The following is a 27,998-nucleotide window of genomic DNA, read 5'->3' on the forward strand; positions in this document are numbered from 1 at the left end:
CTCTGGAACCAATTACTTTACTTTTCGTACAAATTACATGGAAAAGAGACTCCCGTATTACGAGTTTGTTTGTATCCAGAGTAATCCGTTCCAGCGACTCAATCTCGCGTTGCGTAGTGTTGCCACCAGTTCTTTTTATTCAAATGTTTGCTAGACAGCAGGTGTGGAAAATAAAATACGTGTCCACATTTCGTTCACATTTTTAAAGTGTTTTTATTTGACTAATCATATAGATTTTACAACAGGCTGAGCGCGCGCGCGGACATTTTCGTGTGCACAAGTATCGTTTTTTTTTGCTATCGACAAAGATAAATGCGCCCTAAATTCCACGTGTTTTTTTCCTTCTTCTTCTGCTTCTTGCTGTTGTATTTCTGCTTCATCTTTACCTAGATATAATAATAATAATTATAATAATATTAATTAAAAAACATAAATATTATACTTAAAAATTTTGACTAGCTATAGACAAATAAGTGGTATGAGTGTGATTATGCTCTTACTTAGTTAAATGTAGTTGTGTGTGTGTGTTTTTTTGTTTGTTGTTTGTATTGTTGTGCCCCGTCGTTTATTGCACACTGCACACAATCTGCACTATTCCCCCGCTCTACCGCTCCCCTTCGATTGTTTCCACCCCTCTTTGATTTATTGTATGTGTTGTTGTATGTTTTTTTTCTTCCTCTCTTCGCTTTTCTTCACTTTAAATATATCTAAGTAATGTGCTCACAACACACGCTAGTGACTGGTTTTAGTTTTTATATGTTCAGCCCGGGGACACACACAAGCGAACTTCGCACACACCTAATAAAGACAGCAGAAATCGAATTGGAATTTGTCGCCCGTTAAACCCGAAAAATTACGCGCACGTACGATTTTAATTCACAATCCCTTTCATCTATTGGTTGGTTTTACAATGGCTATGGGGGTATGGGGCAGCGCATGTCACGTTGTACATGTGTGTTGATCGTTTTCGAAATTTTGTTTCCTTGCATCCTCTCTTTAGTTTGATTAATACCCAGTTTAGTTATTAGAGCTGCCTGTGTGTGGTTATCACAAAACGTAATAAAAGCATCTGTGCGATGGCGGGGGTAGAATTAGCAGGGAGCTTTACCGATCAGCTGCACATAAAATTGTACAACGCTGTATGTGTGTGTGTGTAATTTTGTTTAAATAAGCGCTTAACCGTTTCGGAACTCTGCATTGTATACTGATTGTGGTTTTGTTTTTTTTCCTTCTGCTTCTGTTCGACAGGATCACGTTTTTCCTAATGCTCCGTTGACTTTTTTTTCTATCGCCATCGCCGCACATACAAAAAAAAAGAAGAAAACAGGAAAAGGAGTACCACACCTTGCGCGCAATGCATATCTGTTAGTATGGGTGTTGTTAAAAGCAACTCGTGCAAACGCCCTTTAGCATACTTAGCATACTATTTTCACAATCTAACGAACGGTGTATGTGTCTATGTATCTGTGTGTGTGTGTGTATATGCCGATGTGTGGTGTTTTCTATTACTATACACACGCACTACACACGATGCGTGTGTCCTTAATCCGATGCACTAGCCTCACACGATGGAGTTTTTTTTTCTTCTTCCTTTTTTTGTTTTTTTTTTAAATGATTTAATTCTACATTACGGCAGGGTACAAGGAACAGAGGGAAGAGTGGCGAATGGGGATGGGAGGGGAGCTTTATATAATTTACCTACAAACTAATAATGTTTCCCGGTTCGTTGGATAGTAAAACAAAAAAAAACATCAACAAAAAAATAAACAAAACCAAAATACCGTACGCCTCTAGAAGCCTACTAAACGCGCGCCCATTATTACACAATCATCTTTTTCCGCCTCTCGGCTTCCACCAACACTCACTATTAACGTTAAATGGGGGATTTTGTTTACGATTAATTATGGCTTTGATTCTTTCCTTCATCATTTCTTTTCATTTTTTCTTGTATATGTGTGTGTGTGTGTGTGTATTTGTGTCTTTGTGTATGTGTGTTGAAATCGAAAAGAAGAAAAAACGGGATATAGGTTCTTTGAATGTTGGTACAAAACTACAGTTGAGATGTTAGTTGCGATGCTTGTAAACGCTCGCAATCTAAAAAACCAGGCAGAAAAGTGGTTAAATAAAATCAGAACAAAAAAAAAGAAGAAAACACGGTGAATGGGAAATGCATTGTAAACTAAATAAAAAAACTACATCCTACGTTTGTATATTGAACGAAAAAAGGAACGATGATGATGTTTGGATGAGAGGAATGAACAAAAACAAAACAAAACAAAATAGACTAAAAAACAATGGGAAGGAAAAAGAAATCACAGCAAATGTAAGCCACTAGTCAATAGTCTCATGTATGTGTGTATGTGTGTATATATTGTGTATGCGCGCGTGTGTGTGTGTATGTGCGTGTAGAATCTGTTGCTTACTAATTATTAATGATAACAGGAACAATATAGGTGTGCATGCAGTTTGGATGCAGTTGTATGAGACGCGTGATCCTTGCGTTGAATTATTTTGCAGCTGCTGTGGTTTGCTTTCAAACTAATTAGAGCGTACTGTTGCGTATTATGATAATGTTTATACTTCTCGCCGACGACTCTCTTCTCTCGATTTTGCTTACGCTTTAGCTCTCCTTTGCCCTATCATTACACTATCGATAAGATGAGTTTTGGTTGTTTTTGGAAAGTGACATACGTTCAAAAGATTTAAAACAAATCATTCTGAGATCCTCGTTTAGCGCGTACATATGCTCCCCTTCCCGCCCTATCCTTTTCATATTGGCCTTCGCTCTTCTCTCTCCTCATATTCACATTCTTTTACTACTATTACTACTACTATTACACTACTACAACACAAACACACACACACACACACACACATTACTGTGCGACGGATGGAGGGGTTGTAAAACACCGTCAAAGCACCCCACCGCAGTGGGGTGGAACCATCCCGTGCGCGTTATATGGATCGGGGCGCGGTAAATTGATTTAATTTAATTTAATAGCTTCCCTTTCAGCGAACGCGACTGCCCCATCCTCTTATCGACAACTCTCATCTTCAGTGCGGTCGAATGCCGATACTAGTAGCGCTACTACACACTTCACATCCTTCTCTCGCTCTCTCCGGCTGTCTCTCTAACTCTCTTTCCTTCCTTCACTATTATCTCGCTAGAGTCGTCCAATCATCAACAATATAATCGCGTAAATAAACTTCATACGCTAAAGCATACGTGAAGTAAAGGAAGTAAAGCAGCACAATCGCGTATAAGGAAACGGTGCGGGTAGTAAATTTAAAAAAATAAAAATATACATAAAAAAAGAAATAAATGTGTTTGGTTAGAAACCGATTGGAGAGGGGGGGGGGGGGGGCATGTCACAGATTATTGTTATTGCACACTGCATGTTACGTGTTACGTGTTTAGGCTTAAATCAAAATATAAAGAAGCAGAAACTCCCACTCCACAACTCCAAAAGAGGAGTAGCGAGAAGCAGCCGGGATGGAAGGGAAAAATGGGGGCAAAAGGGGACCCCCAAAATAACGCAAGACAAGCAAGGTTGTACAATTAATAAATATTATCCTTTGTTAAAATAAATAGTGCTTTAAAGTTAGTGAAATGACAATATACACAAAAAGCGAAGTTTTGTTTTCAACAAACGCACGGCCCCTACTGATGATGTGTTGACTCCGTTTTCGCTAAAGCCTACTAAAAGGCCAGCTATCCTTCCCTCACGCTTTGAAGAAATTGGTATTCGGTTTGGTGGTATTGGCGCGCGCTTCCCTACCAAGACGGACACGATTCCGCACGCTCACAGGTTAGCAAGCAACAAGCAATGCTAATTCATGACTAAAATGATTTAAAATGGGATCAAACACCACACACACACACACATATACACATCCACATACATCCACACACCACTGACTAAACCACTGATAACTAAAATTGGTTTGATTAATTTCAGTACGTGCCTACTTTCCTCCCCGCAATACCTTGCTCTAGCAGTACTTTTCCTAATTTCCTTTCGCTTGAGGGAAATTTATGCTGCTGCTGCTGGTCAGCCTTTTTTTTTTTTGTCGCCCTCCCCCTAACGGGGTCGGGAAGCAGCTTTAGGATTAAATTTGTTTAAAAGCCTTTCTTGAATCGCGATCGCGCGAGGGGAAGGAACATAGCAAACGCAAAATTAAATAATAGTATGCTAACTCACGCTGCAAAACAAACTTAACCGCTCCTCCATGTGTGTTGTATACAATTATTGATAATTTATGCTAACGTATTTTTTTTTTTGTTTTCGATTACCCTCCAGCTTGCTTTATATGTTTTTTTTCGTTTTAATTTGAAATCGAGTGGATATTCCAGTGTGTGTGTGTGTGTGTGTGTGTGTGTGTGTGTGTGTGTGTGTGTGTGTGTGTGTGTGTGTGTGTGTGTGTGTGTGTGTGTGTGTGTGTGTGTGTGTGTGTGTGTGTGTGTGTGTGCGTGTGTGTGTGTGCGTGTGTGTGTGTGTGTGCGTGTGTGTGTGTGCGTGTGTGTGTGTGTATCTGTGTGTGTGCGCGCGCGTGTCTATGTGGTTTGCCCTTTGGGACGCGCAGTCGTCTTATCGTCTGACTTGCTTTGAAGATAACACAATGACGGTGTGCGGGATTATTTTTAGGGAGGAAACAGGGCCACAGCAAGACTGCAAGCTGCGCAGTGGGAGGGAAAGCGGCGTGGTGCGTTATGGTTGCCGCCTTCCGTCCGCAGAAACGAAACGGTGGTTAAAAACTAGTCGAACAGGTACCCTTTCTCTAGCCAGTCAATACTTGCGCAGCAGTAAATTCTTAAGTATCGGCTACGTCTCTTCGGCGAACAGCTGGCCGGCCGTGACCGACGCCGAGAGGACTGCGCTTTTGACGGTGGGGCCGGTCCCGCCACCGCCACCGGTCAGCAGCTTGGCCTCGCTGCCATTGGCGACGGCCGCGGACGAGGCCGACACGACTAGTGCGATCGTGCCAACGTTCCCATTGCCGACCAGTTCGCCGTTGACGGTCGCGGCGGTACCGCTGCCCTTCAGCGAGATGCCACCGAGCACGGTGGTGGTGTTGTTGCTGCCGGCCGGCATCGTTGCCGTCGTAACCACCGTCGGTGGTGGGGGCGGCGGCGCCGGTTGCGGCTGGTTGCCGCCACCCTCCTGGCCGCAGAGGCTGGCCGCGATCAGCTTCGGCGAGGTGGCCGGTGTCAGGATGCCGAGATTGTCGTACTTAATGCTTACCGGCGATACGCCTGCCGACGTGATGGTGGTGGGCGACACGGGAAACCCGACCGCCGGCGGGGACGCACCGCTTACCACCGGCAGCGCGTTGGGGCTGTTGCCGACCGTGACGGTGGTGCCGGTGCTGCCGGCAACCGCGCTCCCCGTGCCGGTACCATTCGCGGCCAGCACGAGCGCCCGCGGCACCTTGTGGGTGGTCACCTGCGTGATCGTAAGCGTGGATGGACTAGTGGTGCACGTCGCGCTGGTGTTGGTGGTGGTTGCGTTTGTACCGATTTGACTAGATGCGATGGCGGCGGCGGCCGCTGTCACAATACTGCTACCGCTGCTGGGGAGGGTGGCGTTCGGGCCGGCCGCGCTCTGGCCGCCGTTCGTCAGCGAGGGAGATTTGATCGGCGGTGAGATCAGCGCGGCCGGCGAGGAAAGGCCACCGCCGCCGCCGGCCGGCGAAGCGAGCGGCACGGTGGTGACCGGCACGCTCGGCCCATCGATCGGGGAGCCACCGTTCTGGCCGCCGGCCGCGTGCACCACTACGTTGTGGTTCTTCAGCCGCTGGGCCGTCTTGTAGCTCTTGCCGCAGTAGCATTTGAACGCTTTGCGGACCCGGCTGCGGCGCGAGAGAGAGGGAAAGAAAATTAATGCCAAAAAGGAAGGTTTGAATGGAGACAAAGCAAGGCACAGATCCGCTACATACTTTCCGTCCTTTTTGTGCCCGTTCTTCGAATGGTACTTGATGCCGTTCACGTTTTTGTAGCGCTTCTTGCAACCTGGCACCGGGCAGGCGAACGGTTTCTCGTTCGTCGAGTTGATACCGCTGCCGCCGCCGGATGCCGAATGGCGCCTGTTGCGGATCGAAACAATTACAATCGACGGGTTAGTGAGAGAGCGAGAGAGAGGGAAAGCTGTACAGTAGCAGCAGCAACACTTACCTGCTGCCATAGCGCATGATAAACTCGGAGCTGAACTCCTCCGTCGTCCACGAGTCGTTGCTGTCCTCCGACTCGGACACCATCATCTCGTCGTCATCCATTTCGCTTCCTGCAAACGAAACACCAAGAGACAGTGCATGAGAACATTTGATCTATACGGTGCGAAGCGAGGAGATGCTGCTAAATCATGGATTTGGGATTGAAGATACGCAATACGCAATACCTGAAGTGTGCACGTGCGTTACGCTTTCTTGATAGGGAAGCGCTGCGCTTACGATTAGTTTGTTTCTGTTTTTTTCGAATTGCTGTGTTATGTGCGTTTTCTATTTGCATCGCGTTCATGATCATTGATTCAATTCAGTATTGTTTAAAGAAAGATAATTAAAAGTAGACAACGAAGGATAATATTGTGCAGCAGCGTTTCAAAAAGGCTTAAATTCTGATATGCTTCATCTTTCGAGTTGGTTCGTTTCTTCTTTTTCTGGCTGAAAGAGATAAAATGCAAATTGAAATGATACGATACGTAGAAAATAGAAACAGTCTTGCAAAATGTCATCAGCTTCACGAGATGTTTACCACCGAAAACAATGCACAAATCCGTGGTTGCTTGATGCTCATTGCTGATACTCAATGAAAGTGCGTCATGACATGCCGAACGCGACATGCGAGTGCTTGAGTTCAACGCGATACTCTGACTGAAAAACTGAGGTGAATGCCAGCGCAAGTATAATCATGATTTTGCTCAATCATGATCATGAGTGCTGTCAAATACCACTGTTTCAGTGATCGACACTCATGAAATGAAGTTCAAGTCACTGTGATGATCAGAAGTGAGACTCAGTGCACAGTACAAAACTGTGATGATCAGAAGTGAGACTCAAACAGTTGGTGGACCAATCACATGATTGGTGACATTTTTTGAAGCACCCAACTCTTGGTCACTCACTTGATCATAACTTTTTCTACCTTGCTAATCAGTGGCGCATACTTGGCGAGTGGTCCCAAACAACAAAATGAGCGTGCTGTCTCGCTCTGTGTGCTTTGATGGTCTGTTGGGTAGAATGATAAAGCATTTGAGTAAAAAAGCATGCTTATTTTGTTTCTTGGAACCACTCGCACGCATCGCATATCTTCCCATGACTATCGTGATGAACACCGACAGAAAATGTTGCGACTAAGTGACTGACCAAAAGTTGGTTGCACACAATGTCACCAAGCAGGTGATGGTCGCACCAACTGTTAGAGGCGAGACATCACAGTAGAGCTCGTGACGCTGACATTATTTTGTTTCAGTCAGAATTTGTCATGACTATATCAATGACATTTTGCAAAATTGATCACAGTTAAAAAAAAATCATGAGTTAGTGACAGACCAAGCGATGGTCGGAAAAAAAATATCACGAAGCATGAATTGGTCACACCAATCAATTTGAGTATCACCTCTGGTTATCACGTGAAACTGACATGGATTTTGTTTTAGTCAGAAGTTTTTATGACATTGATACAGTGACATGTTGCAGCACTGATTAGAATGTTCTCGCGAATTGAAAACCCAAGATAACAACTTTAATCCACTCCACCAGTGCCTTACTCGTTATGCGGGAATCTTTTTTTCCATAAAATTTGTATGAACAGTGAAATAATTGGTTCCAGGACTATAAATGTACCGGCATACAACAAAATTTCTTCATACTACTAATGTTTGGGAAGATATTAGTATTTTTTTGTTTCTTTATCATTATTTTTAATCAAATTTCTTGAAAAATTTATCGATTCTATCAGTATTTTTCTGAATGTTTGGTCCAAAATGGACAGATTCCATTGCTTTGTTCACGTGATTTATGTGTAAAGCCAAAGTTCCGTCAGCATAATGCTTGTGGAAGTAAGAGGAAACATTCTAAATTCACCCCTTGCATTCCTCTCCAATAATAATGATAAACCAACAATAATGTTCAGCTGTTAGAATTTTCCTGCTAGATATATTCGTTTTCAAGAGGCAGCAATTGGCAGCTTATGCCGTAATCAAATCTTAACATCGAAACGCAGGACACGCTTATCAATGTACCACAAATTATACGTCATTTCTCCTCCTGGCAATAGTTTAATATTAAAGAATTCTTCGTTCGATACATTGCCTGAGCGCTAATCAAAATTAATGAAATGCTTAAACCGATTGTGAGCATGATTTCACCTCGGTAGCACAAAATGTACCGAATGATATTGCACAAATTCACGGCCAGGCCGTAATACTAAATCAAATAAATAAATAAATAAATATTGCACAAATAAAATTGCTCGCTGTGTAAGATTTTTGGCGATAAGAGAGGTAGATGTGTACAGCATTTAGATTTGCTCGGTATGCGAAAAACACGCTTAGTACCCAATAGGCAGCAATATGGATGATTGTTACCCGTGAAAAATAATTTAAAAAAAGAAGGAAATAAAAAATAAACGGCCAATTGAAACGGTTTGCTTAAATCATCAAACGTTCTCACTATCGTTCCAGCTGCAAGGGCAGAGCTGCACGGGCAAAAGAGTCATTGAAATGCGCAGAAAACATAAACAAACACGCTGGATGTGTTATTCTTCTTCTATTTTGCGAGAGGAAATGTATCCTCCTATGTCGATTAAACGTTTGTATGATACAGCATATTCAGCGGCTTACTCTCCCTCTTTTAGACTTCGACTGTCTACAGCCATACGATGTGTTTATCTCTTGCTTGCTTAGTCTAGCAGCCGACTTTGCCAATATGTTTTATGCTACGAAACTAGTGTTGGGTAAATCTGAATCAAATTCATGAATCTGAATGAATCTGAATCTCGATAGGAAAGATTCGTGAATTTCGAGAGATTCATTAATCACAAAACACTCGTTTTCGCAATTTCGAGAGATTCATTAATCACAAAAGATTAATGAACCTCGATAGATTCACGAATCCCGAAAAATTCACGAATCTAAAGGATTCATAAATCTCCAAAGATTCTTATGTATATTCTTCTTACCGTAACAAGCTACGTGATCATTGCAGCCTATACAGGCTTTCTAGACTTCCTAGCAATTAGGACGTAGCCGGATAGTTTTGTTTTGTTACGGAGAGACGGTCCACGCGAGGCTTGAACCCACGACAGGCATGTTTGTCATGTCGTGCGTGTTAACCACGTTACCATGTGATTGCACAAATTCAATAATTTGAAAATCATACATGTCTTAAGACTCATGAATCCTTCAAAATTCGCGAAACCTTGGAGAGTTGTGAATCTTTAGAGATTCATGAATACTTGATGATTCAAGAATCTTTAAAGATTCGAAATATCTTTAAAGGTTCATAAATCTTTAGATATTCAATTCCTGATTCGAATCACCCATCGCTGAAGATTCATATGAATGAATCTGTACGAAAGATTCATGAAACCCAACACTATACGAAACTACGCTTAGAAGCTTAGTCATGTTTATGTATTCTTTAATATAAACACATTCGCAAACAGGACCGCTTTTTAGGGCCCAAAATCGGCAACAAAACAAATCTTATTCATTCGCCGTGTTTTGGTTGGTTTGCTTTGTTCATAACACGTGTGGGGCAATTTTGCGCCTTTTTTTCGCGACATTAAAATGAAATACAACCCACACACGGTAATCGGAGAAGCTGACACAAGCCCTTGGCATCGGCACCGTACCCATTCGGCTGCGTTAAAATGGGCATTAATTTTTGAAGCACTTGCCCCAACTGTCGCCATGTGACAGCAAGGTGGGTGAAGGGTCGTTACGTTATTAATGCTAATGCTACATCCTTCCCCCCACCGAAAGATAAGCTTTTCTAAACGATAATCCTACCTTTAAGCACATTCTAACTCCCAAGCCCAACCCCCCTCCCCCCCCTCCCCACCCCTCGAAGGCCCTTGGTGCAGTAGCGGAGCCGGTTACGTAACCGCTTGCCTGCTGCCCGATGTACTGACCTGTTGGCGTTATGCTGCGGTTCGCCGCCGATATGCTGTAGCTGTGATGTTTGATGGCAATCTTGCGCTTGAGATCGGTTGTGCCAACCGTTTGCTGGTTGAGGTGGGCCGGCTTGCCCGGCTCCAGCCCGCCGGTCCCGGCTGCTACGGCGCCACCGAGCCCGTTCTGCTGCTGCTGGTCGGCGATACCGTTCGGCGTGGCACCGCCCCCACCATTGGCCGGTGCGCTGCTGCCGCTCGTGCCATTCGTGCCAACGGCACCGAGATGGTTTGTGGCCGCGATGCCGTGCAGGTTGGCGGCGGCGCCGGCGTTTGTGCCGGCGGTGCCGTGATGGTCCGACGCCGCACTTTTTTGGTTGATCGAGGACGGTGGTGGCAGCGGCTGCTGGCCCGAACCGGACAGCCGCAGCCCATTGCCCCCGGCAACGGCGGCCGGTTGCGCCTTGTCCGGGCTGTTGGTCGAGGTGGCGGCAGCGGCAGCGGCCATCGGCGACGCCACACCGCCGCCATCCCGGCGGCTCTCGTCGGTGACGAAGCGCAGCACGTAGCTGAGCGGCAGACAGGTGGGCTGCGTCTTTTCCGTCACATCCGGCGCCTGTGAGTCATCTGCAAAAAAAAAAACGTCAAAAAAACAACAACGTCAAAGAAAGGTTTCGATTAAGATATGTACGTGCACGTGTGAGTATGTAAAGAAGAGAGATGAATGGGTCGGCGGGGAGAGTGCGGGCCGAGGCAACAATATTGTGAGCGTTTCCGGTCCGGTCGCCCGCGAGACTGCTCAAAAACAAAAGCAATTGCATCATTCACAACCCAAATGTTGACCGGCCACTCCCAAAACCAACCCACCCGCCTACCCACTTTTCTAATCGCTGCGAACGACCGCTTGCACAACACGGTTCGCGATGCACCACTGCACCACCGCCACTCTCTTTCACTTCTTCTTCTTCTTCTTCTTCCCCCTCTCTTACCTATATGGGTGTTCTCGATGTGGTGTATTAAATCGCGCAAGCTGGGAAAAATCCGCTCACAACCGTTGAACTTGCATATATTAATTAGAAACACAGCCATATTATGAACGTGCAACGGTGTCGGCAGCCAGGTGAGCAGGAAGGAGCAGAATGGGAAGGAGGGGGGGGGGATCAGACCTCTGTAGGGAAGGGGGAAGGGTCGGGTGTGTGTTTTTCTTTTCTTTTGTTTTTTTGTTTTTGTTTTGCTTTTTTTTTGGTTCGAGGAAGGTGTCACGCGCTCGGCCCGCTGCAGCAGCACCCAGAGCTCGGTCGGCCCCTTCTAAACACTGGCAAGCCCAAAATCCAAGATGGTGGGTAACTGAAGAAGATACGACACTGCGCGCTGTATGTGGTGGCTCCGGTCGCCGTCGCGCTGTGTCTATCTCGCTCTCGCACCTCGCTCCGCTCCGCTCGTATCGCGGGCGCGCTGCTCGGTTCGCGCACGTCTATCCCACCGAGGAGATGGAGCGGCGGAGGGGGAGGGTGGCAAGAGCAGGGGAGCGCGCACGCACGGGGGGTGGGGGTGGGGGGGCACTGTTTGTGTGTATGTCTCTGTCACTCGTTCGCGTCGTGTGGCCTACTGCCTTCCTGTGTGGCCTGCTGCGTTCCGGCTCCGGCTGCAGCGCTGATCTGTTTATAAAAAGAAATTATGCAATCGGTCAAGATTATCTGAACGCGCTACTCCCAACATCTTTGTGTGTGTATGTGTGTATGTGTATGTGTGTGTGTGTCTCGTGAGTGTTTTTTGGGGGTGGTGAGGGGTTGTAATCCTTCCACCCCGCAGCTGTGTGCTGTAACTGCTGTTACGAACGTAATCACACACACACGCAAACACACACATACGCTTGAGGAGACACAGTAGCAATCACACAATCACACAATCACACACACACACAATTATGGCCATCGATAAAATAGGGAAGCTGCGGCTAATTGGCCTTGCCCGGATGCAAGGAAAACACACAAACGTTCAATCCCCAGGCGAAGGAACCGGGGCCCACCGAGCACAACACCACCCACACACACACACATACATACATACACAAGCACACGAACCGAAGCAGGGGCAGCCGCAGCAGTGGCCGTAAACTCTGCATTACCTCTCCTATGTGTACCTAGCATACACACATACACATCCCCATGCACACATACACGCTCACACACACACACACACTCCTTGGGCCTCCACCGGGGCCCACCACACACACACAAGTCCACACGGCCGAGAATGCTCACTGAACACGGGGAAGGGGTGGGTGGCGCCTTACCCTTTGCCGAAGGCGGTGGGTGGGCAGGGCTGCAATTTTCACATACTTCAGGCGCTCGTCTCCATTTCGCCAACCCGTTTCGGAGCAAAACAACACCACCGAAAGACACACACGGGCTACTTCCGTCCGCAGTGGCGTGATTATTCTGAATCAAGCTCCTTCTCCGTGCACACGCACCCACACACACACACATACACACACTGGCTCTTGCACACGCGCGTGCACACAAACAAACACCCACACACATACACACGCGCATCTACGCTAAACACTGCACCGCACTGTACGATACGTGCGGGATGGAAAGGTTTCGTTGCGGGCGCGTTTACACCCGTCGGGTTGTGTGCTTGATGTGTGTTTTTTTACCGTTGTGCTGCGCAGAATTGCGATCTGTTTTACTGTTGTGGCAATTTTTAACACCTAGCCTTTGGTTTGCATGATTTCAGTCAGTGGCGTGGTAGAATTGTTTGTGCAATCGTGACGATAATGTGGCGAGCCGTGCCTCTGTATGTACAGCCAGTGTGCACCGTGCAGAGACGGGAATCTGTCACATTTGATTTGTCAGTTGGGCTGTCAAGCTGGGAAAGGAAATTACAAAAAAGAAAGAAAAAATAATGCCCGATTGCGGCAATTGTTGTTCTTTTCGAAAATTATCTCTGATTTTCGTTATAGGTTTAAAATATCCAGGAAAAATAAGAAGCATTGCTGCATTTAAATTGACGCTTTAAATTTGACCGACAAACTGTGATGCTTTAAAATGACGGTTTCGTTTTGTTCGTTGTAAACTCTGGCACATATTATTTACAAACTCAATATTTTCTTTTAAGTTTAGGACAAACTTATTTGATTGCAGATTTTTTAAAAATATAAATTAGGTGATGCTCGATTAAGGAGGGAGCAATTTTCGCTGTAAACTTCACATTTATTAATCAAGTAAAGTTTATTTTTGTTGGATCTTAGGTTCACACATTATAATCATAAACATTATCAAATCATAACTATTGCCGGAATATCAGAATATATGTTTATTAGTATTTTTCTTTTAAGTTCATGAATACATTTGCTTTGCGAGATTTATCGTAACGTCAGCTTTTCACCGCTGTGGAGGATTATGCCAGGAGGCAGTTGGATTTTGATTTTAAAAGGACGGTATAAGGCCTACATCCTTTTGGTTACGCTAAATTAACCTAACCTAACATTAAGCTAACTTGTCTACTTTACACTATTAGAGTAAGAGAAAAAAGAAGAAGAAATTAAAAAGAAAAGAAAGAAAGAAAGAGAAAGAAAAGAAAGAAAGAAGGATAAAGAAAAGAAAAAAAGCGCAAGCAATTCAAAAAGTGCCCTTAGAAGGGGAGAACCTGATTTCATTAGGGGATACAGTTTTTTAAGTAGGACATTGAGTTCACGGGTGTGGTATATCAGCTTGTTGTACATGGTTAGACCCAGATACTTACCTCTTATCAACCAAAGGATTGTTGTTCTTCCCACAGTCAGTTGGTGGCCAAAAGGGTTTAGTAGTTGATACCTTAGCCGATGTGAGACAATCATAGCTTGGGTCTTCGCGTGGTTGATGCGGATTTTACATTCAGCAGCATATCCCTGTACTATGGCCCAAGCATCGTTGAGCGCCGCGTCTGAGTTCTGCTGGTGTTCTACCCTTCGTAGCGATCACCGCGTTGTCTGCGAACATAAAACAAGTGGGCACCGCTAGAAAGAGCAGAAAGGACTGCCGTGAACCAGCAGATACAGAAGTGGACCCAAGACGCTGCCCTAGGGTACGCCCGCCGGAACATGCTGCACATCCGAAATATATGGGCCGATGACAACACGGAAGGTGCGCTGCTGCAGGTAGTTCTTGATTAGCTTGACCAAGAATAACGGGAGCTTGAACTGATGCAGTTTATGGACAAGCCCATCATGCCACACATTATCAAATGGTTTTTCTACGTCAAGATCATAACTCTTAGTCGATCATAGTTCACATTGTAGCATTCTGGACTATAAAAGCAGATAATGCAAAAAAAATAGCCTGAATAAACCTCTCAAATAAAACACACCGTAGACTGGTATTTCAATGCACAACAATTGGCGACGAGGATATTGAACTTTAGAAGCAAGCAGGATGCCCCAAGAAGGCCAGAACATTAAAATATCCATTCTGAGGGATCTGCAAAAGCTCTCTGGAACTACAGCATCGGGAACCAATAATACGGAACAATGCGTGGCCATGAACATGATCGAATTTACCTTCGATCCAGAAAACGGAGGAACGCGTCGAAAATGTTTTAGACCGTACGAGAAGATTTGTTTGAATCGGATGTAAAGGATCTCGAAGATGTCGCTAAGGTTTGGCTTTTGCTGAGGAAGTTGGATGCTCAAGCACACAACAAGTACACCAACTACATCTTCCCACAACTTCCGAAGGAGCTAACATGCAAGAAAACTGTGGAAACAAGAATTAACATTTTCGGATCGCAGAGTTCACTATTCAGCAGACGATACTGTTGTCTTATTCAGCTAGGCAATACCGAAGCAGATGATATTATAAGTTACGCGGCGCAAGTGAACCGAGCTTGTGAGCATTCCAAGTCCCACAACATGAAGACTGATCATTTCAAGTATTTGATATTTATTTGTGGATTAACAGGTCAAACCTACGCAGACATACGAGCCAGGCTACTCTCACGCATAGATACCCTAACTGCAGCTGCACCCGTTACGCTGCACAATTTGGTTGACGAATACCAAAGACTCGTCTATTTGAAAGCCGATACCTCCATCATTGAGAAACAGCCAAGCAAACGGAACATCATCATCACGAAAAGTATCGACAGCGGTATCAAGGGTCACAATACCATCCGATCAATCTCGCAGACCACGCTGGCAGTGCGGCCAAATGCACTTTGTTCGAGATTGCCAATACTCAACACACCCGAATGGATGTTATTTTAGCTATCAGGAATGTTTCTCGAAACGAAAAACCATCGAAGGAGAAGATGACAAATACGAAGTTATTAACACAACAACTCATCATCAAGTGAACAAGGAAAATTGCATTCCAGAGGTGTCTACATTGTGAATCACATCACTCAACACTAAAAAAGCAAGCGAAAATGTATTCCTATCAATTTAACTAACATCAAATATCAATTTGAAAAGGCCGAAAGAAGAGTTTGTGATTGCCGTACTCAGCATAGAACAGAATTGTTCGAACTAAGAAGAGCATCTATCCGATACTATAAAAAAGGTTTAAAAAATTTGAAGATACCCTAAATATCTTCCCTCAAGTATTTCGAACAACACCATCTGGCCATTTGGACGAAAAAGCTCATGCAGAAGGTATGCTGTAAAGCCCGTTTCGAACTGTTTCGTCGCTTCTCAGCCCAAGCAAGCAAGAAATGGAATAAATCTCGCATGAATAGTACGCTCAAAGCTGTGTTTTTTTTTTTAATTAAATGTGTACTGGTCAACATTAAAGTGGTTATATGGACCTTCGTTTTAACATCTTCTGTGTTGGATATAGGAAATGTTACAATTTTCAAATTTTCTTTCGAACGAGTGGAAACGAACACCACAGTGAACTTCGAGGCCGAGACCAATGTGAGCGGGTTTCCTTGTAAAATGACAATCTAGCAATCTGGTGGAACGAGGAAATTATAAAAGGATTAGATTACCACAAGAAAGGCAACATTAGAAAGCCAAAAATGAACGCAGCATGTTAAAATAAATGTACAACATTTTCCGTTTGGTTGTTTGATACCGACACCCATCATTCATATCACGTTCTTGTGTATTACATGTATTACTCTACTTGAAACAACAGTCCGCCAAATACTTAAAATTTCGAGCTATAATAATCTTGTGTGTTTGTTTATTTCCTCCCCTCAACACGTGTTTGTCTCGCCCATCAAGCGACCGCACGCACCGGGACAGGCCGGCGGATAGGGGCCAAGGGTTGATCGTTCCTTACGCACCTCGCTCGACTGGTACGGCACACTGTTTCCCGAGCCTGAGGTGAGTTGTTGTTGTAATCGCACTTGCACAACAAATTCGGAAAACTCCAATCTCCACCACCACCAATCTCTCTCCTTTAGATAACGCCACCTTTAGGTAAATGGTGGTGGTGAGGAGATCGGTTCGGGCTTTTCGCTTACCCGTGTTACTTGTTCCATGAGTAACGCTTTTAGATAACATTATTCGAATCATTTTTTTTTGTTTTTTTCTCTCCATTTAATTTCTTATTTCAATTTTACCTTGTCTCTCTCTTTCTCTCTCTCTCTCTCTTTCATTCTCTTTCTTTTTTCTTCCTTTGTATGCACATTGTGTAGACATAGATTTTGTTTTTCTTCTTGTTTTACTGATTAGCGAAACACATTTTGTGTAGAAGCATCTTTTACTGTGTTTTACAGAAAGTACATGCACACTAAAAAAATATTTATATGCAACAACTGTGTGACTTTTCTTGCTCCCCCCCCCCCCTCCTCCTCCTTTCTACGTTTTCTCCCTATATTTCTGTTCAACGTTAAATTACATTTTCACTGTGGTCGAGTGTTCTTTACAATGATCCCTTTTACTAACACCCCTATGATGATACCCTTCCACCACCCACTGCTAATAATCGCATTTCTCTCTCTCTCTCTCTCTCTCTCTCTCTCTCTCTCTCTCTCTCTCTCTCTCTCTCTCTCTCTCTCTCTCTCTCTCTCTCTCTATCTCTACTCTTTAGCTCGTTTTATGTGTCGCCGCATAAAAGGCCAAGCAGATCCTGTCCCTGGCCGCGCGTGCCCTGTGCTTTTGCTACATGCATTACCATGGTAAGATAGAAATAGTTGCAATAAAAAAAAACGAACAAATCACATCATTTGTGCCGACCACACACACCAGCGAATATCTGTTTTCATCCCTCATCCCTCCACCAGAAGTACACGGTGCATGTGCGTGTGTGTACGTACAGCAGCTGCCTAATGGAACGGACATTACTGGAAACATTGAGACATGTTTTTGGAATTACGCTAAGGCAGAGCCTCCTATCGAAATGGTTTAAACTAAAAAAAAACTCGCGGCTAATTGCGACACAACCCCGACCTGCACTAACCAACAGGGCGCCCCTCCCTTTTTGCTCTGGCGGTTCACCCTTTCCCGGTTAACCGGGTAAGTACAACTCTCTGGCTTTTGTTTTAGCTTGCTGTCCGAAGATGAAGAGGATCATAAAAAATGTTCCGAAAATCCGGTTTAAATCATTTAAAAACAATAAATAAACGCCAAGAACAGAGTGCAATAAAAGAAACAGAAAAAAAACACACACACGAACGGCAAGCATAAATATGTTTAAAATAATTAAGCATGATAGCAACAGCAACGTAAAGTGGTTGTGGCTCACGCGCCAAGCAAAACTCTCATTGCACCGTAACCACGTTTCTCATCTTTTTTATAGCTGCAAGGCGGTGTTGTGTGTGTGTGTGTGTGTTTTTTGTTGTTGTTGTTGTATAAACCCCCCCCCCCCCCTAATGTGTACAAATGTACAATCATATATTTTGCTATACTTCTCGGTTAATCGAGTACCACCCACACAAACACGGTCACGCCAAGATGCTTGTTAGAGAAACAAAACGAAAACGAAAACAAAACAAAAGTTGGAACAAAACAAACAAAACACACTTGCACACAAACGTGCATTAAGATTACTGGGCAGAGCGTTAAGACAAATAGATAAAATATGTTGCTACCCTGCGCGTTGCGAAAACATTAACCCATCTGGGCGCAAAATGAGGGTGAAGCAACAAAAGAACAGAAAAAACACACTCTGCACATCCTTAAAATACGCAGTTAGCGATTGCCACACAAAATATATGGGCCATTTGGGGGTTTGACGAAACAGGAATAAGAGAAACATAGTAATACGCGCTAAAACACTTACTACTAGGGTCCTGTGCTTCTTCATCTTCTGTGGCTCTGCAAGCCTGGAACTGGTGGTGTAAGTGACCCTGGTCTGCCCTTTCCGTCGCATTGAATCTCCCTCCCTCTTTACCTCCTCACTTTCCTCTGCTCGTCTATTGCACACAGCTTGCTTTGCACAGTGCCTCTGGGGCGGGTGGTAGTGGTGATGGTGGTGAATGTGTGTTGTATATATATATATATATATATATATATATATATATATATATATATATATATATATATATATATATATATATATATATATATATATATATATATATATATATATATATATATATATATATATATATATATATATATATATATATATATATATATATATATATGTGTGTGTGTATAAGAATAAATCCCTCGGAAGGGAATTGAAGATGAAGTTACGTGGAATATACCACCTCTGAGCCTGTTGTGTCCCTTTGAAGAAAGGACGGATGCGGACTCCACCACTATCGCCTACGCGGTGCATGTTGACAGGGTTGGGCAGGTGGTAGCGCATTAGCAGCTAAGCTTCAGAACCCAAACATGTCGCAGATCGAATGCTGATCGTAGCGCAACCGTTCGCCAATCGACATGTTGTTGTTGTTGTGGTAAGGCCGTTCGGTCTCGGTTGCTCCCTGACTACTACTGCTGCCGCTGCCGTCGCACGGGTCGTCTGGTTTGTGCCCCGCCGCCTCGGTACTGCTTCTACTACCACCACTACTACTACCTTGCCTGTCCTGTCCCTCCCCTTCGACCCATTGCTGCCGGGAGCGGTGGCGTATTGACGACCCGTGCGCGCTCACCTCGTGCCCGCCGGCATGGTGGTAGTGTGAGGCTTCCTCCCTCCGCTCAACTACTGTACTGGGGCTACCACCACTGCTGCTGCTGCTGCTGTTATTATTACTACTGCTACTACTGCTGCTGCTGGCACTGGCGCCCGCAGCAAGCTCTTGGTCCGGCTCGTGCTGGTGATTTCTTACTAGCTGTTGTGGATGATTCTGCTGCTGCTGCTGCTGCTGCTGTGGTTGGTGATGATGATGATGCGGATAATATTGCGGCTGCTGCTGTTCCATCTGGCTGCTGACTTTCATGCGGTTGGCAAGCATATCGTCAATCAGTGCGTCGGGCTGCAACGGCTGACATTTGGCGGGCAGGGACCGTCACTCGCTCTTCGCCTTGTCGGCCTCGGCCGCATCACCTTGGCTCTCGGGGGCGGTGGCGCCGGTGCTGCTGCTGCTGGTCGATCCGGACGTTGCTGCTTCTGTCCGTGCCGGTTCGTCCGCCGATTTCGCGGCGGTGGCAGCAGCGGCTGCCCGCTTCCGCACGTCCGAACCGTCGGTCGGTGTGTCCTCGTCCTCGTCCGAGTAGTTGGTCGGCTTCTCGCCCGGCTTCAGCAGCCGCCCAACGAGATAGTACTTTTCTGCAACACACAATCACGCAAACAAAAATACAATACAAGACAAGGTTATTGTAGAGTTTGGTTTACCGAATACAATTTGAGCATGGCGGCGGCGGCGGTACTTACCCTTGAACTGCATCTCCCACTCGCGCATCGATTCCATCTCGTGCGAGTTGAGATCGCTCAGGTCGTCATACTCGTCGCTGACCGAGCTGGTGATTTGGAATGTGGCCAGCCCGCGGGATGCATCCCGCCCGCCGAACGCTGCGTACGTACCACCTGCGTGAAAATGGAGAGATTGCGGGGTTATTTTATATGTTCTTTTTAACGTTTGCTTTCCACACTACTGCATCGTACTCCGAACTGAATCCAGTTTCCAGCTGCGTGTTTATTGATTGGTTGTAAGTGTGGCGCCAGGCTACGACTACGCCCCTGCATCGAAGCTCTTTCTCGCTGCACCGCGAGCGTAAAGTTAATTCGATGCATACATTTAATGTCTCCTCCAATTTCCGTTTTATGTGTGATATGTGATCAACAAAACAGAAATGCATACACACACACACACACACACAATTCGCATGCGGTCGAGAAGACGGCGAGGATGAAGAATTGTTTTCTGTTCTTCCTTCAGGTGTACTTTTCTTTTCCCCTCCAATGCAAAAATCAATCCGGAGCCAAAGGGGGTGCACATTTGGGGACACCCGCCAGTCAAATTGAATCTTTCCTCGGTACGAAATTGGTCGACCAGGCGGGCCAGGAGGGCTAGCGCAAAACCACGTCACGATTGCGCGTGCTGCGAGCATGACGGAGCAAAAACCGAGCACCAGTGAAACCGAAAACTCCGGTCCCGAAATTGAAAATTACGCCCGACTGCCGACCGACACCGTGTGCGTGCACTGGCGGGGCATTTAGATCGAATAAAATCTTATCATTGTTTTTGCCTATCGCCATTGGACCGCCGACTGTCTGAATGTCTGAGTGCGATCGTCGCCATTCGAAGGCACGCAAATGCTTTTAAGTTGCCAATGTCACGGCCATCATCATCATCGTTCGTTGGGAGGTCGGACTTCAATGATCTTGCACTATGACCCCACCCCTACAAGGTTTTTTTTTTGTTTTGTCAACGAAGACAGGGGTTCTTTGGTTCAAAAGCAAACTGGAACAAGACCCTCACACTCTACGGTTTGTTGAAAGAAAAAAAAAAAAAAAAGAGTAGAGGTGATATCTGTGCTCGCTCAAACACTTCATCTTGTTGTCTCGATAAACCGACCGGCATGATAAGTCGGCCGACAATCAGTGACTTCGCTTTTAGATAACAGCTCCCAACAAGACGTTAGAATATTGCACCAGCCAGTGGGTTCGTTTTCTCCGGTTTTATGTATGTGTGTGTGTAAGTGTTGTTGCGATTATTTCCCCCCGCTTTTTGCACGCTTTTCTAGGCACAAAACAGTTTTGTGCTAAAATTAATAAACAAAATAAGTATTGGCAAATGTTAGCTGAGCCTGTGTGTGCGTGTGTGAAGCGAATCGGTGCCACACTTGCATAACCAATCGTCGACACGCAAGGTTCTTCTGACCACACTACCGCACACCCCTTCGTACAGCGTGTCTTGGTGGTACACATCATCCCGCAGGGTTTTCTTTGCTGATAATAAAAAATATTGCCCCGGCCATCCCTCACCACACCATCCCTGCTGGAAGTGGTTGGGGCTGCGGTGGTGCAGGTGTTTCTCAGACCGGTGATGTAAAGTTGGTGGGCCCGATGTGGCGGGTGAGTTGACAAAACGGACAAACTTCTGTCGCTCCTCCGGTGGCTGTTGTGTAGTGGTGGTGTCGAATGCCTTGAGTTGCGATATAATGCGCATTACAATGCATTTTTTTGATTTACACTGTTGCGGTGGTTTATATGCGATTGTCATTCTTGTCCTGGGATGCAAATTGATTATTAATACCAGAATTTTGGAAAGAATTAATTGGATGAAGGAGAATACAACGCTGAACTGAAGAGGAATATCAACGATCACACACGGCCAGCGACTGTCGATCATTGAGCCTCGCCACTGTCCTCGTCAATGGTTTAAAAGTACTTTACGAGTTGAATAGTCCACCTGGTATGTTTCGTATGACGCAGGGACTTTAAAAACGAATCGTAATTATGTTTCACACAATGAACATTGGAGCCTCATGATTCCTTGGTTGCAATTTGGAGCCTTCAGATCCCTTGTTTCAATTGCTAGCATCAAATTATTATCAAATCTCGAATCCAACCACACACACAACAGTTAATAATTGCAATTACATATGTGAGCACTAGTGTAGTGTGGGGTTTCATTAATCTTTCGTTGATTCTTACGAATCTTCAGGATTGAATGATCTCGAATCGAATCTCCAACGATTCATGAATTTCTAAAGATTCGTAAATCTCTCAATCATGATTCTCTCTCTCCAAGGATTCATGAATTTCGTAAGATTAATGAATCTTCCAAGATTCATGTATCTCCAGGGATTTATGAATCTTTAGAGATGTATGTTTTTCAAAATATTGAATTTGCCCAATCCCACCTAAAACTTGCCCGTTGTGGGTTGAAGCCTCGCATGGACCGTGTCACCGTAGCAAAACAAACTATCCGGCTGCGTGGTACTTTCCAAGAAGTCTCGAAAGCATGCATAAACTGGCATTGTAAATAGTTACGCCAAGAAGAATAATTATAAAAAGCTCATGCTTTTTGATTTTCTAGACATTTATGAATCCCTAGAGGTTCGTTAATCTTTCGTGATATAAGAATCTTTTGAGATTTATGAATCATTTGAGATTTAAGAATCTTTGAAGATTCATTAATTTTTGAGATACATGTATCTTTCCAACTGGGATTAAAATTCATGGAATCATTACAAAGATTAGATCAGATTCATGAATCTGAATCAGGTTTACCCAACACTACAATAGTGTTGAATTTTATGAATCCTTCATTGAGATTCATTCATATGCATCTTCAGGGATGAGTGATCCGAATCTCGAACCGAATCTCCAAAGATTAATGTATTTCTAAAGATTCGTGAATCTCCAAAGATTCATGATTCTCTCTCTCCCAGGATTCATGAATCTTTCAAGATTGATGTATCCATTAAGCTTTATGAATCTCCAGGGAAGTGTTAGAGATGTATAAGTTAAAAAAATGAATTTACTCTACCCCATATAGTGGCACAGAGGTTAATTCGCATTACTTAACAACATGCTAGTTGTGGGTTCAAACCTTGCATGAACCGTTTCCCCGAAGCAAAACAAACTATCCGGCTGTGTTGTACATGCCAAGAAGTCTAGAAAGCCTGTGCAGGGCTGGCATGACCACGTAGGTTGTTACGCCCAGCAGAAGAATAATTAGAACCTCAAGCTCTATTAATCTTTCCAATAGAGATTCTCAGATGCATTGAATCATTTCAAAGATTAATTCTAATTCGTGAATCTGAGTCATATTTTTTCAACACTATTCAAGCACGACTTCTGCTAATCCCTCTGCTACTAATCCTTGTGTCCAACAAACCAACAATAGCAACAACAAAAAGCTCTCCTTGATGTTAACCAACATGAACACCGAAGAAGCATTTCGAAAAAAAAAGAAACGCGACCTTGGCTGTGGCTCACGTTAGCCCTCTACTCCCTCCCTTTGCTGTCCTTCGTTTGCACGGACCTTCTATAAAAAAAAAGAAGACCCAACACATTCTGCTCCAACATTCATGAGCTGCCGAACACACCGAGTGTCGTCGCGACGGGCGCGCGCAAATGCGATGCAAATGTGGCACCGGTGCCGACTCGGAAATCGGACCCTCCACACCCCCCCCCCCCGCTCCCTGTCCCTGCCCCTGCTGCTGCTCACTTACCTGGCCCGTAGAAAGCCTTGCCCTTCGTCACGTCGTACACGTTGCCGTTGACGGCGGTCAGCACCCGGCCGTCCGGCTGGGTGCCGTCGTACTGCTTCAGCTCGGCCAGCGTAAAGTCGCGCCGGAGCCGGGGCAGCTCGGGCGGCGGCGGCGGCAGCGTGGCCGGCGGCTGGCGTGTCTTGCTGATCTTGTACAGCAGAAACGAGATGATGCAGACCAGGGCGAGGTTCACCGGGCTGCTGACGATCTCGTACACAATGTCGGACAGCAGAGACCCGCCCACCGTCGCTCCCTCGCCTCCGTCCTGCTGCTGCTGCTGCTCGTCCTGCATGGTGGTGTCGGGGCGGCGGCTGTGGCGAAGCAACAGTTACTGCGGTTACTGCCGGCTGGTGGGTTGATCGGAATGCGTTGCGGGGGAAGCTGGCTGCTGCTGGTGGCCACCGCTCTCGGGCTGCAGGCACAGATAAGAGGGAGAGAGAGAGAGAGTGACAGAGATAGAGCGATGTTGATTGGTGTGTTTCGGCGTTCGGTGGGGCTGGGTGGCCTTAAGGGGTCAACTGGAAATTTTCACTCGAGCTCTCGCGACCGTCTACTGGACCGTACTGACTCGCGGTGGCTGTTTAGACGGACCGCGCACCGGTTGGGCGATTGTGGCGATTCACGCACCACTGAACACTCAACACACATACATACACACTCACACACACTTGAGCAATTGTGTGGCGATTTGATAGCGACCCAAAAGGGCACTCGAAGCCGCGCAACTGTCCGCGGGCGCGTGTGTTTGTGTGGTTCGGTGCGTACGCAAGCGGGCGCGCAAGCGAGACAGGGACAGTGTGACGGTTGCATGCGTTTTGAGTGTCGTTGTCCTTTTCCGTTTGTGCCGCTGCGCTCTCGCTCACTCACACACGCCCGCAAAAGCGTGCCGCCCCGTTTTGATGCCCGAGCTTGTGCCGTTACGTCAAAACGCGAAAACTCGAAGCGGCGCAAGGAAATGACACATCGCGAGACGCAAATAAAAGGGTGTGAAGGTGTGGAGAGGGGAGGGGGGGGGGGGGGGGAGGGGAGAGGAACAAATTCAACAACGCAACAGACACAACAACAACACCGTTGCGTTCCCTTGTGCGGAAATATTGCTGCTGCAGGAGAAAATCGCCACAGCGTGCCGCGATGCAACCGGCGGCCGTTTGCGCCCAGGGGAACGAAGGGAGCAATAAAAAAAAGACGGGCCAACTCTCCGGGCACGGAATCCGAGCTGCACTCCCGGAATGTGCCCCGTATGCTGGTTTTTGTTGATGGTGTTTGTCTTTTTTTGATTCTCTCTACACCGCCGTACAGGCAGAGAGAGACACACGCGCGCAAGCAGTGTGTGTGCCGGAAGTGTTTTCGAGTGCTGCCTTCCTTACCCCGTACACCGTATTTTAGTGCATATGTATATATGTATGTGTGTATGATTGTATGTGGCTGTACGTGGTACGTAATATGTTTTCTGGCTCACTCTTTCGCTTCCTGCTTGGCTGAGCCCACGAGCCCCTTCCTTGCGGGAGGGTATCTTCCGGGGTCGGGATAAAACAGTGTAAAAGCTGTTGCCGCTGCTAGTTCCTGCTGGAAAATTACGCGTCAGATTCGCGTACGCACTGCACCCGCTTCTACAACACACGCACACACACACACACACCACACCTATCAACTTTGGGGAATGACACACGCGGATCGTAGTATACACACGCACACGCCTTGCTGGTAGCACGGACGGGAAGCAATTGTTGGCCGCTCGCTGTGCAGTCTGTACACACGACTCGTTGCGCCTCGCTGCCGTAAGCGTATACAAACGCACACACACTCACACAACTTGCGACTCGCCACGGTGGTCGCTCTGTTCGGTCGCCCGGAAACCGACGTTAGGCGATTGTTTCGATCGAAGTGCGCGAAGATCGAGTTTGGCAGGAGTAGCAATTGCGGTGGATATATTTCAAACTATTTCCGACGAATATTTTGTGGTCCAATAGAAGCAGTGTGACCCAAAATAGCTATTTCATCATGAGCTTAGTGAAAGATCGGCCTGTCTCGCTGTGCAAGTTTGCACAGCGGGAATCGAATTCACCATCGAAAGCTCTAAAGCTTTCCCAGTAAAGCTAGTCCACGATTGCCCACCAGATGGCAGTGCAGCGCGGGGAGAACAGTTTCAACTTAAGCCCGGGTTACAGCTCGAGTTAAATTGAACGTGAAATTTGGTGTTTTTTGCTATAGGGAATGTCTGAGCCAAATGAGCACCCTTAATTTAACACTTTGAGTGCCAGACTATTTTTGTTAGTGTTTCCCTGGGTGCTCAATCACTTTTTGTTTACATCTTTGATGACTATCATATATGATAGCCATAATCCTCAGGGAAGTGTTACTGATAAAACAAACTAAAAGATGATGAAAATAATGATTTCTAATACAGTGTTGGTTGATTTCACGTTGTATTTTCATTCTTTTACTTTGTTTTGAACATTGAATCGGGAAAACAACAGTTTAAAGTTTTATCTAGATTTGTTTTCAACAAGATGCTTCGTTGAAAAGCGATCACGTAAACAACGTATGTTGACATTTAGATTATATTTTAACTAATATCTGCGGTACGTAGACGGTTTGAAAACTCATATTGTAACTAAAATATATGAGGCTGCACTATAATGATCGAAGTAACTGGTATTTTGCATTAATATTCTCGATTTTCGACCATTTCTGGGTAAAAATTATTATTTTCAATATTATTAAATATTATATTAATTATTAAATCAATAATTATTAACCCAATGAATTATTCTATAAAAAGAGTCCCAGAATTCACCTATCTCGGGTGCCGGTACTCACATACACTTCTGAGACATGGACACTATCCAAATTTGACGAAACCCTCTTAGCCGCGTTCGAGACAAAGATGCTCAGAAGGATCCTTGGCCGCGTATGTGTGGAAGAACAATGGACCGTTATAACGACGAGCTATATGAGATGAACGGCAACCTCACTGCTCCGATCCGACTCCGACTATTGTTAGTTCGATTCCAACTCCGGCAAAATGGAACCACTAGATCCGCCCGGAGTCGGAGTCGTTTGGAGTCGTCCGAAGTCGACCGGAGTCGTCCGGAGTCGACGACTCCGAACGACTCCGAACGACTCCGACTCCGAACAACTCCGGACGACTCCGGACGACTCCGAACGACTCCGAACGACTCCGACTCCGGGCGACTCCGAGCGACTCCGGACGACTCCGAATGACTCCAAGCGACTCCGAACGACTCCGAACGACTCCGGACGACTCCGACTCCGAGCGACTCCGGACGACTCCGAACGACTCCGACGACTCCGAACGACTCCGAACGACTCCGGACGACTCCGACTCCGGGCGACTCTGGACGACTCCAGACGACTCTGAACGACTCCGAACGACTCCGGATGACTCCGAATGACTCCGACTCCGGGCGACTCCGGGCGACTCCGTACGACTCCGGACGATTCCGAACGACTCCGCATATTGCAGCGTGGACCTACCTTCCGGAGTCGATTCCGAATTTATCGGAGTCGGATCGGAGTCGACTCCGGATTTTTGCCAACTTTACCCATCACTACTCCGGTGGGGTGGCCATATTGTACGCATGGAAACGGACGACCCAGCCCGTACAGTCTTTTTGGCCGTTCACAAGTACAGGCATGGTAGGTTCAAACTGAGGTGGCAAGATGGCGTGGAGGAGTCCGCCATTAAGGCCGGGATAAGGGATCGGAACACTGGCGTACTCGAGCACTGATCGGATGACGCTTCAATAAAAAGCTTTCAGATACATAGGGTCCTTGAGCTCTTAAGCATTCGGAGTACAGTGTCCATGTTTCAGAGGCGTGTTTAGGTAATGGTACTAATAAGGTACGATATAGTCCCAGCAAATTTGAGGCACGTAAATTTCTTATTCCCTAATTTATTATCATGTCATGTCCCGAAAAGACCGTGCCCCCATATGTAGGACTGAGTATCCTGCTATGGTAACAATAAGTCACTGAAAGCCAAGCTCACTTCACCAAGTAGGTACAGGTAGGCCTTGGCCGACAGGGGTTGTTGTGCCAAAGAAGAAGAAGAAGAATTTATTGTATTCGCTGGGTTCTGTACAATAGCTTACATCGGATAATAGTTATATTAATGCCGCGAAGGGATCGTGAATTAGTGATGGGTTCTCGTAATTTCGATTACGACTAAATCAAATCCGCCGTTACGCCCATAGCCATTGGGAGCCATCCGCATCTTCGGTGTCGTCACCATGAGCTGTCTGTAGCCGTGTGGAGCAGCTACTCAACAGTTCTCGACGGTTCCGAGCTAGTAATGTTACACGTAGCTTCTGAAGTTGATTTAGA

At 45.8% G+C, this 27,998-nt stretch overlaps 2 protein-coding genes across 12 annotated transcripts; both read right to left on the reverse strand.

The window, feature by feature from the left end:
* Nucleotides 1–188: 188 nt before the first annotated feature.
* On the reverse strand, nucleotides 189–12,954 carry LOC3289748 (uncharacterized). 11 transcript variants are annotated; one of them, XM_559415.4, is made up of 6 exons: nucleotides 12,405–12,954; nucleotides 11,098–11,766; nucleotides 10,130–10,735; nucleotides 6,173–6,281; nucleotides 5,938–6,084; nucleotides 189–5,850 (listed from the first exon to the last, which is right to left on the reverse strand). In XM_559415.4, exons 2-6 carry the CDS (start codon nucleotides 11,195–11,197, stop codon nucleotides 4,824–4,826), a joined length of 1,989 nt encoding a protein of 662 aa, XP_559415.4. In that variant the 5' UTR covers nucleotides 11,198–11,766; nucleotides 12,405–12,954; the 3' UTR covers nucleotides 189–4,823. The 11 variants fall into 11 exon arrangements, with proteins under 11 accessions (XP_559415.4, XP_061516990.1, XP_061517039.1 ...); XM_061661006.1 differs by having other exon boundaries at nucleotides 12,237–12,937; XM_061661055.1 differs by having other exon boundaries at nucleotides 12,771–12,920.
* A 6,452-nt stretch (nucleotides 12,955–19,406) lies between these two features.
* On the reverse strand, nucleotides 19,407–25,436 carry LOC1272357 (membrane-associated progesterone receptor component 1). The gene is made up of 4 exons (XM_311303.5): nucleotides 25,111–25,436; nucleotides 23,613–24,063; nucleotides 19,861–20,013; nucleotides 19,407–19,755 (listed from the first exon to the last, which is right to left on the reverse strand). Exons 2-4 carry the CDS (start codon nucleotides 23,941–23,943, stop codon nucleotides 19,496–19,498), a joined length of 744 nt encoding a protein of 247 aa, XP_311303.4. The 5' UTR covers nucleotides 23,944–24,063; nucleotides 25,111–25,436; the 3' UTR covers nucleotides 19,407–19,495.
* Between the last annotated feature and the right edge of the window lie 2,562 nt (nucleotides 25,437–27,998).

Source organism: Anopheles gambiae, chromosome X (assembly GCF_943734735.2).
Source record: "Anopheles gambiae chromosome X, idAnoGambNW_F1_1, whole genome shotgun sequence".
NCBI classification, from domain to species: domain Eukaryota; kingdom Metazoa; phylum Arthropoda; class Insecta; order Diptera; family Culicidae; genus Anopheles; species Anopheles gambiae.